The sequence below is a fragment of the Gracilinanus agilis genome, chromosome 4 (assembly GCF_016433145.1).
Source record: "Gracilinanus agilis isolate LMUSP501 chromosome 4, AgileGrace, whole genome shotgun sequence".
NCBI lineage: Eukaryota > Metazoa > Chordata > Mammalia > Didelphimorphia > Didelphidae > Gracilinanus > Gracilinanus agilis.
The window spans coordinates 135,991,367-136,003,912 of record NC_058133.1 but is presented as its reverse complement, the minus strand read 5'-3'; the positions used below and the strand labels follow the sequence as shown (position 1 = coordinate 136,003,912).

Below are 12,546 nucleotides of genomic sequence, written 5' to 3'. Positions count from 1 at the left end.
ATTTTCAGACACAGTTGATAGTTAAATGTTTTCATTGTTTCCTAGAATATTCAGGGTGGTGCTGGCTTTTGATCTCTATAAATTTCTGTTCCATAGGAGTTTCGTGAAATCGCTTACCTCAAAAAATTTAAGTGCAAAAAACAGGACCGAGCATTCCCCCCAGAAGCTAACGTCCCACCTTCAAAGCCCCTCCCCTCATCAGTGGCAGCCCCTCCCACCGTGAACTCCTCTACCCAGCCAGGTAAGTGTGGAGGGATCAGAGCAGGGCCTTCTTGTGAATCTCCTCTGGTAGTCCAGTAGAATTCCTCCCCCTTTGGCCACCTATAGATTCTCTTCTCATTTTTCTTAATTTTGTTGTCTTTCCTTTTTTTTTTTTTTTTTTTTTTTAAACCCTTGTACTTCGGTGTATTGTCTCATAGGTGGAAGATTGGCAAGAGTGGGCAATGGGGGTCAAATGACTTGCCCAGGGTCACACAGCTGGGAAGTGGCTGAGGCCGGGTTTGAACCTAGGACCTCCTGTCTCTAGGCCTGGCTCTCACTCCACTGAGCTACCCAGCTGCCCTGTTGTCTTTCCTTTTGCAGCAGGAATGGGAAGGTTTACCATTTGTGTTGGCCCAAAATAGGGGGTTTCCATGACCTTTGACTTAGTCAGTGAAGAACCTTTGTTATTCTGGGTTCTATTATAAAGGACTTTCTGCTGCTCCTCTTGTTTCTAATCTTACCATCCTCATCCCCCAGGTGATTTTCTTCTTTTCCTATCACCTCCCCTTTCCAAGGGGTATCATTAATTATGTAAAATTGGATCCAAAAGACCACCAGAAGGTTTTTTTAACTGGCATTCAGATAAAATGTAAGCTCTATAAGGGCAATAATTTTCTTATAGCCCATACCTTCTGTCTTAGAATCAATACTGTGCATTGGTTCCAAGGCAGAAGAGCCATTAGGGCTAGGTAATGGGGGTTTAGTGACTTGCCCAGGGTCACACAGCTAGAAAGCATCTGAGATCAAATTTGAACCCAAGACCTCCCATCTAAGCCTGGCTCTCAATCCATTGAGCTTCCTTGTTGTCCCTCCTGAGAGCAAAAATTGTTCATTTTGTTTTGTAGTCCCAATACCTACCCTGCCAAGTACCTGGCACACACCTTAGGTGTTAATTAGTGTTTGTTGGTGGGTTGTTGGATTCTAGAGACGCTGTCATGGGGTACTATTATAAATCTTTTGCTGTGTCTACTCTTGTCCCTTATGGTTTTCTGAGCTCCAGGGGTATTTTGAGAGGAGTGAAATCTACGAGACCTCAGAAGTAATTTACTAGTGCTGGGGAGACTCCAAGAACACAGGAGCTTATCTGCAAGGGCTCTGTCTCCAAAGGCAGCACTTATCCATTTACAAATGGGAGGGACTTTAAGAGGTCCTCTAGTGCTTTCGTGGTACATTTGAAAAAACTGAGGCCCAAGGAGAGTACATAATTTGTCAGAAGGCACACAGGAGAAGGAACAATCATTTATTAAGCAGACACTGTGCTAAGCACTATAAAATTTAAATTTAGAGTTTCTCTTGACTAAATAAGAGTTATAAAGTAATTGTGGTTGCCAATTTAAAAATATTAGAGCTTACGACAAAATGACTTTTAGTAGCTTTTATTTACAAAGAGGTGGAAAGAATAAAAGTGTAAAATGTAGATAAAGAGACAGATTCCTAACAAGCCTACCTGCCCTTCTCTGGTGAAGTCCAACCCTGGCAGGGGCTTCCTCAAGTCCAATCTCCATGTGGATTTCCCGGTAATCCTCAGCCAGAGTTCTACCAACTTAGCCTCCTCCAGAGCCAAGGCAGGAATCTCAGCCAATCTCTCCAAACACCAGGAAAGGAATGGTCCCTAGGCCATGCTGGTCTCTTTTTCCACGTTGCTTCCTGTCGCTCCTTTTTACAGAAGCCAATGACAGTCTTTAAAATTGCCTACCACTGCCTAAGGTGGGAGGGGTGAGGGGAGCAGTGGTCTTTGGGGGTATGAGTTTACTCTAATTAGTAATTTGTGAGCTCCCTTACCTAATGGTTAAGTGGGATACTTTAAGTTCTTGATTTGGTTAGCTAAAAATAGACAAGGGAGAGTTAATCCCTATCTTCATAGCATTTTATAAGTATAATGTCATTTGATGCTCACAACAACTCTGGGAAGGAGATACTATCATCCCCATTTTTTTAAAGTTGAGAAAAACAGGCAGACAGGTTAAATGACTTACTCAGTGTTTGAGGTGGAGTTTTGAACAAGGGTCTTTGGCACTCCAGGTCCAGCACTTTGCACACAGGTGGTTAGGTCTGGAGTGAACCAAGGTTTCTGACACCAGACCCACTGTGTCAGAATAACCAGACAAGTGTGGGGTGAGTCAGCACAAATCCATCTCCAGGAAGCTTCCTCAAGTGGTCCTCACATAGGGGACATCTTTAACACTGTCACCCACCTGAGCACATGCATGTGCCCCTTTAGGAGACACCAGCTTCCGCAGCCAGCTATGCTCTTGAAGCCTCAGGCAGCTACCTAGATGGTACAGTGGACAGAGAACTTGACCTGGAGTAGGGAAGAATGGAGTTCAAATTCAAATCTCATCTCAAAAATAGTGTCATCCTAAGCAAGTTACTTAACTTCAGTCTGCCTCAGTTTCTTCATCTCTGAAATGGGAATGATAGCACTTCCAGGATTGTTGTGAGGATCAAATGAGATAACATTTGTACAATGTTTTGTAGACCATAAAGCACCATACAAGTGCTTAGCTGCTCTTGCCATTATCATCTTCCTCATCATTATTAATGATTTTTCCCTGGAGACCAGTGTTGCTGATTCCAGAAGTGCCTTCATCTCCATTTAACAAGATGCATCTGTCCCAACTTTTATGCTATTTCCCTTCATCCTTGTATTGTACCTCTCACCCCTGTGATTTCTGTCGATTATCACCAGACCCCCACCCCCGCCCTCCAGCAGGGAGCCTGTGGCACAGAATCTGGAAGCCCAAGTGCTCACAGCCTCTCTGGCCCATGTATGTCTCTTGCTTCATCATGAGAGTTATATTTTTTTCCTCTGGGCTAGTAATTCTCTTAAGTAGACATTGTCTGTTTTCTTAATATGACTTAACTCTGTTCTACTGGAATCTTTCTTCCCCTGACTAACGCTTTGTTTCCCAAACTCAGCTCTAATGAAGGGAGTGGTTTTTTTTCTAGTTTGGTAGGAGGCTCCCCCGTTATCCCAAAGTGTCTGGTTTCTCTCCAATCCCCCCCTTTTTTGACTCCTTTGAGCAGTTGTGGTATCATCTCTACTTGATGGTTCTGTTTTGTTTTGTTTTTTCCGTCATAGATAAGCCATTGTCCAACATGAAGATTCTGACTCTGGGGAAGCTTTCCAGAAACAAGGATGAAATGAAAGCCACAATAGAGGAACTTGGGGGGAAGCTAACAGGGACAGCTAACAAAGCTTCCCTCTGCATTAGTACAAAAAGTGAGTTTGTCTCTATATGACTCTCTCTGTATTTCAGAGCCCATGGAACCCTGGTCTTGAGAAAATAGGGCTTTGATCAGAGTATTGTGTATTATTGGGCATCTTTGCCCAATGCAGGGGGTAGGGTCTATAGGAAAAGACCTTACAGTATCTTACCAGAAAACAAAATCTAGGGTACATGAAACATAGGCACATTTCATCCATCTTCAGTATGTGATAACTAGGTCTCTGGAACATTGTTCAATAGATGTGGGGTTTATGGGCTAAAAGAAGCCTCTCCCCTCTTCACGTTGTCCCCATGAAGCTGTTCCTTTTAATGTTTCACCTGAAGAGTAGAGAGTAATTAAGCTCAGGTGAATGAAGACCCACAAGTGAAACTATACAATTGGTGTTCCTATATATTCCCTGAGTGTCCTGTTGTTAACTGCTGTCATTTGTAGGAAACCAATGGGCTAAATTTACTGTTTCCTGAACTTCAATATTTAATGTTTGTTTCCCCCAAATGCAGTCCACATAGGAAATAATGTTGTGTGTACTTTATTGCTTGCCTTAAGGATTTATATATCTCAAATTTGATCTTAAAGAATGCAGTAAGACTTGAAAATAGGACTTTTCTAAGTAAAGGATAGAGTGTTAAATGGCACTATATTGGGATCATGTTTCAGGTGTAAAGCAGGAGTGCAGAATTTTGACCTTTTCACTTTTGCCATCCGATCATCTGTATTAATAGGAAGAAATAAATGTGGGTTTGGATACAGAAATGGATAGGGCAGAAATTGTATGTCTAGATCTTTCCTCCTTTAAATCCTTCATTGGATTATTTTGTCTCTTGCTTAATACTGAGATGGGAAAAGAAAGCAGATAAGAAGAGGAGAAGGTGACAGCTAATTCACTGACTTGTCATTTCCAATATTCCAGGAGATTGATAAAGAGAGCCAGTTTCTCCATGAAGCCTTCTCCATTTGCCCCAGTGAGTGAGAGCTGGAAACATCTAAAATAGGGGTCCCCTTTGACAGTCTGGTGAAGCCTCTTAAGTTTTTTGGTGGTGTTTGGTGTTTTTTGTTGTTTTTTTTTTTTTTAACAAATATAAAGTTGTTTAAATTGCTTTTAATTGCATGAAATAAAATCTATAGGATAACAAAGGAAACCAATTACATTTAAAAAAAATGTTTTTTAAGATGCTGAAAACCGAGGCCTAGAGAAGCCAAGTGATTTGTCCAACCTATTTTTTTCCTCCTCTCTCCACAATTCTTCACGTAGCATCCTGCTCGGTTATTTTAGGGCATTACTCTGGTTATTTAGTGTTTAGAGGAAAGGAACATAGGAGGGAGAAAGCTATTAAGATTTTTTATTAAGATTTTTTTTTTTAACCCTTACCTTCTATCTTAAAATCAGTACACTCTATTGGTTCCAAGGCAGAAGAGGTGGAAGGGCTAGGCAATGGGAGTCAAGTTGCTTGCCCCCAGGGTCATAAAGCTAGTTGGTGTTGAAGGCCAGATTTGAACCCAGGACTTTCTGTCTCTAGGCCTGGTTCTCAATCCTCTAAGCCACCTAGCTGCCCCAGACATTGAAATAAAAAAAAATGTTGATTTCAAGACATACACATTTTACAGATGAGAAAACTGAGTCCTAGGGAGATTGTGACTTGCCCAAGGTCATACAGGTAGCAAGCATCAGTTGGCAAGATTTAAAATTTATAATTTTAAGTTATAGTGTATATGCCCTTTCCATCATTATGTCATCCTTGGGATAATGTGCCTTTATCAATGGTAATTTTGGATTTTGAACTTAACTAGTTTTTCATCTGTTTAAACAGAGGAAGTTGAGAAGATGAATAAGAAGATGGAAGAGATCAGAGAAGCCAATGTTCGTGTAGTATCAGAGGATTTCCTCAAGGATATCTCTGCTTCCGGCAAGAGCCTCCAAGAGCTTCTGTCTCTACATATCTTATCCTCCTGGGGTGCTGAAGTGAAGCAGGAGCCTGTAGAAGTGAAGGCAGGAGGCAAGTCAGGCCCTTCTTCCAAGAAGAGCAAGGGCCAAGTCAAGGAGGAGGAAGGTGAGTTCAAAGTGAGACTTTCTCAGACTCTATCCCTTGTCTCTCGTTCTACAGCCTTAGAGGCTGGCCCACTCCTGTTTTCTCAGTTTATGCACTAAATTGTAGAGTTTTCTTAGACTTGACCTTGTCTGCCCAGCTGGGGTTAAGATGTGTTCTTTCTCTAGTACCATGATTTGGGAGTTAGAAGATTCCTGAGCAACCCTATTGGAAAGGGATCTTCACTAAAGCCTATCCAACAAGTGGTTGGCCAGCCTCTTGAAGGCTTCTACCATTTGAGGGTGTTCACACTACTGTGGGATAGCTTTAATTGTTTCAGAGTCCCTCCTGGCATGGGGTCTTAACTGGTCTTTATGCAAAGGATACCTTCTACCCATTCACTGCTCCTGGTTCTGCGGTCTGGGGCCCCTTCCACCAGAAGACTGCCCTCCTCTCCCCAGAGCCTTCTAGCAGACCTCACATCCTTCACAATCTTGGTTGCCCTCCCCTGGACCTTCTCCAACTCATCCACATCTCTTAGAAATTTGTTTTCATGTGAATGTGACTACAGCTTGTTTGTTAATAAGGTCAGGGAGGGTTCAGGTACTTCCTTTTCCTGAAGCAGTCCCTTGCTCAATACCTTCTATCTCTTCTTTGCAGGGACCAGCAAATCAGAAAAGAAAATGAAATTAACACTAAAAGGTGGAGCCGCTGTGGATCCTGACTCTGGTGAGTGGAACTTAGGGGCAGCAGGAGCTCGGAATCTTAGGGTTTGGGTGCAGTGCCTTGTGAATATGTGATTATCTTCCATCATCTTCATATTCCTCCTCCCCTTACCCTTTAGGGAGCCTATAGAATATAACCTCAATTTGGAAGCAGATGTAATTAAATTTAGTCAGCTTCTCTTATCCCTTTAGAATCCTGCCTAGAAGTCCCATCGTTCCCCTTCCACCCCTCTCCTCCCCTTCTTGGAGTATACCCTTCATCTTGCATGATAAAGGAAAGGTTTTTGCTGTATGGTAGGAAAGAGTTCTGGAGTCCAAAGGAACTGGACTCAAATTCTAGCTGCCACTACTTCTGTGAACCAGGGCAAGTTCCTTCTGTGTTTTCTGGGCCTCAGTTTTATTTACTTATCTGTAAATTTGCATGGGAAGAGATTTGGATTGGATGACAGACGACCTCTATAGTCCAGGCAGACTCTATGTCTATGACCATTTCAAAAGCTGGCTTCTCTAATGGAGAACTTTGCTTCTTTCATCAGGGCTGGAGGACTCGGCTCACGTACTTGAAAAAAATGGAAAAATCTTCAGTGCTACCCTCGGCCTTGTGGACATTGTTAAAGGGACCAACTCGTATTATAAGCTGCAACTCCTAGAAGATGATAGAGAAATTAGGTAGGTTCTTGGGGCTGGGGTAGGCATGGGTTAGAGTTGTTTTTGAGGTGTTGGGTTCAGTGAGTGTTTCACAGAAACAGTCTTGAGTTGGGTGTGCCCTCAGAGGCCCACACCTGAACCAAGAGTCCCTTCTACAGGATTCCCCCAAGAAGTCATCTGGCCTCTCCTTAGCCAGATGTCCAGTTCAGGGACAGTTCTTAATAGTTAAGGAAGTATTTCTGTCTGTCAAGCCTAAATACTTAACATCTCTGAAACATCTGTTCTTTGTATCTAGTTCTGCCTTCTGGGCCCAAGCAGAACAAATGTGATTTCCAAATGAGAGTTTCAAATATTTGAAGCTATCTATTATTGCTTTCTTGAGCCACCCTTCCAGGATTCACTAGCTAACCATCTACACTTCTGTCCAAGGATTCTTTTTTTTTTTTTTTTTTAATTGTCATGCAAAACACTTCCATATTGATCATTGTAAGAGCACACTCATACATAACCAAAACCCAAAATAAAACCATAAATACCTACAACTCCCAACAGCTTTCTCTGGAGGTGGATAGAATACCCACCCTGTCATGAATCTTTCAGGATTGTCCCAGATGATTGCATTGCTGAGAGTAGCCAAGTTTTCACAGATAATCCTCATACAGTATTGCTGTTACCATATACAGTGTTCTCCCAGTTCTGCTAGTTTCATTCTTTATCAGTTCCTGCAGATCTTTCCACCTTTTTCTGAAATGATCTTGCATATCATTTCTTATAGCATAATAGTATTCCATCACCAATATACACCACAATTTGTTCAGCCATTCTCCAATTAGAAGATATCAACATTTATCATTTTATTTACTGTCATTGGCCAATCTGATAGATGTGAGGTAGTACCTCAGAATTGTTTTAATATACATTTCTTTAATCAAGAGTGATTTAGAACATTTTTCATATTATTGATAGCTTTGATTTCTTCACCTAAATTGCTTGTTCAGATCCTTTGACCATTTGTCAACTGGGGAATGACCTGTATTCTTCTAAATTTAACTTAGTTCTTTATAAATTTGAGAAATTAGTCTTTTGTCAGAGAAATTTGCTATTTAAAACATTTTCCCCAGTTTGTTGCTTCCCTTCTAATCTTGGTTCCATTGGTTTTGTTTGTAAAAAGCTTTTTTTTTTCCTTCTCAGAGGTAATTGTTTTTTGTTTTTAAGAAAATTTTTCCATGGTTACATGACTCGTGTTCTTTCTCTCCCCTCCACCACCACCACCACCACCCTCCTATAGCCAACATACATTTCCACTGAGTTTTACATGTATCATTGATCAAGACCTATTTCCATATTATTGGTAGTTGCACTGGGGTAGTCATTTAGAGTCTGCGTCCCCAGTCATATCCCCATCCACCCATGTGTTCAAGCAGTTGTTTTTATTCTATGTTTCTACTTCCATAGTTCTTCCTCTGAATGTGAATAGTGTTCTTTCTCAGAATTGTCCTGGATCATTGCATTGCTGCTAGTAGAGAAGTCCATTACATTCAATTTTACCACAGTGTATATCAGTCTCTGTGTATAGTGTTCTCTTGGTTCTGCTCCTTTCACTCTGCATCAATTCCTGGAGGTCATTCTAGTCCACATGGAATTCCTCCAGTTTGTTATTCCTTTGAGCACAGTAGTATTCCATCACCATCAGATATCATGATTTGTTCAGCCATTCCCCAATTGAAGGGCTTACCCTTCTTTTCCAGTTTTTTGCCACTACAAAGAGTGTGGCTATAAATATTTTTTGTATAAAAGCCTTTTAATATAATAAAAAGTATTCGTTTTACATCTTATAATGCTCTCCATCACTTAATTTGATCATTAATTCTTTTGTTTTCCATAGATCTTCCTCACTCTGGACCCAACACTATCCACTTCAACACCTGCTCACTCTCACTACATAATTTGTCTAGTTCCTTTTCCAGTCCTTCCTTTCTATATTTTTTAGGGTTTAAGTGTCTTTGGTTTTTTTTAAGTGTCATTGTTGGGTAACATACTGTAGCCTATTTACATCCACTGTGTTTCCTTTTTACCTTTTGAATCACAGCAAATTTGATTCTTTGACAACACTTGATCTTAACCAAAAGGCCAAGAAGTGATTAGATTTGATTCATTGAAGATCATGGCATTCTCTCTTCTGTAGAATCAACAGAATATCAGTATTAAAATGAAGGGCTTGTAATACTTAGTAGATTGTACAACTGGAACTTGAGCCCAAGCCTTCTGATTCCATATCTTAGTTTCACACCATCTCCATGAATGGTTTTTGCAACTGAAATAACCTCTTCTTAAGAGGATTTTAGGTTTTTCTTCTCAGATTGTAAGTCATGAGAAAGTTCCATGAGCCAGAAAGGACTAGAGAGATAGAGTTCCAAGTACATTTGGGGGCCAGGAGAAAACTTGGACTAATGAGTCTCAGTTTCATTGGTTTGCTTTTCTTTCTTTCCTTCCTTCCTTCCTCCCTTTCTTTTTAAAGGGTTTGATGACAGTCTTTGTTGGGGATAGGGAGATAAGCAGGAGCATTTATAGGTGAAGTTGATGGGTTCTCTTGGGGGTCAAAAGTGACATTTTTTAAAAGTCCTTAGGCCAGCCTGACATAAATGGAAATTTAATTCCCTTGTCCCCTTGTAGACGGGCAGCCAACACTATCCACATCTTACTACTGATCTCCATTCAGGCATTTTAGGAGGAGTAGAGAACTTAAGAATTTTCCTGAACTTTTCATTGTCCTTGAGTTTTTGTCATGTCTAGTAAAGTTTCTTTGGGAAAGTCTTTTCCCTTCAGTGTAAGTATATGCAACTGTTTTTGTCTCCCCTTCCTCCTACATCTACCCTGCCTCTCCAGGTACTGGATATTTAGATCTTGGGGCCGAGTGGGCACTGTGATTGGCAGCAATAAACTGGAACAGATGTCATCCAGGGAAGATGCCATTGATCACTTTTGTAAGTTATATGAGGAGAAAACTGGCAACTCTTGGCATTCTACCAACTTCACTAAATATCCCAAGAAATTCTACCCACTGGAGATTGACTATGGGCAGGTAATTATCTAATACTCTTCCATCAGAAATAGTCTGCCATTCTTAAAGCTAGTGAGAGAAAATAGATAGCTGGGATAGGAATATAATGCAATCTGCCGTAAGGGATCATTGGAGAGACTGACATCTCCAAACAAAGTGGGCAGTGATTCCACGTAGTTCCAGACCCCACCCTGCTACACAGATTAGAAGAAAGCAACTTCCTAGTTCTTTGTCCAGATAGAGAAATTAGAAGCAGGTCTGCCAGATTCCCTGACTTAACTGTAAGTCATAAATTTAAATCAAATGCTAATCCCTGGTTGCTAGCTTTTAAAAGAGCATTATTCTCTTGTTCTCTGAAAGAACATCTTAAGTTATTGTTTTTAGTCCCTTCCTTTAAGTAGAGTGCCCAAGTGGTTGCAGACTGGGTATTCTTCTGTTCCTCTCTATACCAGCAAAGCCCTTAGCATTTCTGAAGCTTAAAAAATTTTTTTTTATTATAGATTTTATTTTACTGATTACATATAATAATACATTATCTCCCTTCCCTCCCCACTCTCAGAGCTGGCAAGCAATTCAATCTGATTATGTATTATCAAATGCTTTTCTTTTTTAAATCATTCATTAAAAATCCATTTCTGTAGACTGTGTGACTTTGGACAAAGCTGTTAACCTCTTAGTGCCTCCAGGCAGTGCTCTAAGATTTATGAACTATTAGGACAATTGTTCCTTAGAGGGATCCTGTTTGGGACTAGGGAGTCCCTATAACAAGAAAATTATCTGAATGGGAGGAGAGGAGAAATGATAATTGAAAGTCAGTGTCTTTAGCATGTTCTTAGGTCAGACTGAAATTTTTCCCTCCTGTTAGAGAAAATATCAGACTGTGTTCTCCGTGAAGACAGATAACAGTGATTATTACAGTGTAGATATTAGAATATAATGTCCTTGAAGGCTGCGATTATTTTGTCCTTTTTGATAGCCTCAACCTAATGTTAGATGGGTTTTATTGATTTTGAGTTCCTAAACATTGAAGACTATTTCATTCCCTGCTTTCAATTATTTTTATTTTCTGCCCTCCCTACAACCATTCCTCCAGGATGAAGAAGCTGTGAAGAAGCTGACTGTCAGTGCCGGTACCAAGTCAAAACTCCCCATACCAGTTCAAAACCTCATCAAGATGATTTTTGATGTGGAAAGCATGAAAAAGGCCATGGTGGAATTTGAGGTTATTGCATATTTTTTTTTATTTTGGCCAGCTCATTTGTTGACAATGTGGGGAAGCATGAGGAACTGCATTGGGGTAGTGGACAGAAAACAGGCCTTTACTTGGGTTCAGTCCTTACTGGCTATGCTGATTCAGAACAAATCACTTGCTCTTTTAGTGCATGAAGCAGCTCTAACACTATAAAAGAGGTTATGGTGGGGGGAGCTTTCTCATCTTGAAGAAGTTAGTTCTGTCATTGAAATAATAAGTTAAGACTTTATATTAATGAGTGGTGATTATTCCTTCCTTTTAGGAAAAGAGCCTTACCTTCTCTTTTAGGGATAGTAACTATGTATTTCCCCAAGAGGACAGTTTTAATATGAAACAGTATTGTTGACAAGGTGTTTTAAGCTGCTTGGAGGCATTTGAGTTCTTCAGTTCCTTTCTTCCTTTTTACTCCCATCTTTCTATCTTTCTCTCTCTTCCTCCCTCCCCACTTTCCTCTCCTCTACTCCCCTTTTCCTTCTCTTTATATCCTTTCAGACAAAAAAAAATTTACTCCTTGTTCACTCTTTCTGTGACTCCAGTTTGTATAGGGGAAATGCTTAGTCTGTTTGCTACTAAATGAAATCCATGATGTAGTCTAGATTGCAAATTAGATCAGCCCTGAGAATCCTTCATACAAATTATAAGTTAGGCCAATTGAACAGAAAAGATGACATTAATTTCCTTAGTGATATTTGTTCCCAGTACATGAAATAATTTGTGTATCATCATTGGATCTGGTATTTACAAGGTGTAACTGAAAGTGTCATCTTTGTAGAGGGAATGCTTTCTTCTGTGTGGATGCCACTCTTTTCCCTGGAGTTGAAAGGGGAAGGAGTCTGCCCTTGCTTCATATTAGTAACTGATCAGCACCCTTCTCCTGCTACTAAGGTTTCCTCACAGAGCCTGCGCCTCTCATCAGATGACTGATGCTACTATTGGTAAATTCAACCTGTCTGGCTTTACCTTTAGGGGAAATTTGTTCTGGTCTACACAGTGCATTTAGGAGTAGCCTCTGGAGACTGCTGCCAAGAAACTTTAGGTTGCTCTTAGAGCTAATCTTTCTGGAAAGCTAATTTTAACTGAAAAGTTATTCCAACATATGTTTTGTTTTGTTTTGTTTTTTATTTCAAAGTCAGATAGGAACCATTGGTCAACTCTAAGTTTTTGTTTTCCCATCCCCTTCTTTCACGTCCTGTGTTCTTTTCTCCTCCTCCCCTATTCCCTTAGCACACTTTCTGTGTGTCTTCTTCCCCTTCTCCCTCTCTCTCTCCCCTTTAAGTTTTTTTCCCCCTCCCTCTGTTTCCCTTTTCCTGTTTCTCCTCTTCTTTTCCATCAACCCCTCCTCCC

At 40.5% G+C, this 12,546-nt stretch overlaps 1 protein-coding gene across 2 annotated transcripts in view; it reads left to right on the top strand.

Moving 5' to 3' along the window:
- PARP1 (poly(ADP-ribose) polymerase 1) overlaps positions 1 to 12,546 on the top strand; it is a 50,673-nt gene that overhangs the window by 23,891 nt on the left and 14,236 nt on the right. For both annotated transcript variants that reach the window (XM_044672423.1, XM_044672421.1), the window contains exons 8-14: positions 97 to 241; positions 3,344 to 3,484; positions 5,301 to 5,540; positions 6,177 to 6,245; positions 6,778 to 6,910; positions 9,776 to 9,971; positions 11,044 to 11,172. In XM_044672423.1, coding sequence (XP_044528358.1) covers positions 97 to 241; positions 3,344 to 3,484; positions 5,301 to 5,540; positions 6,177 to 6,245; positions 6,778 to 6,910; positions 9,776 to 9,971; positions 11,044 to 11,172 — 1,053 coding nt within the window. The remainder of the gene's footprint in view (positions 1 to 96; positions 242 to 3,343; positions 3,485 to 5,300; positions 5,541 to 6,176; positions 6,246 to 6,777; positions 6,911 to 9,775; positions 9,972 to 11,043; positions 11,173 to 12,546) is intronic.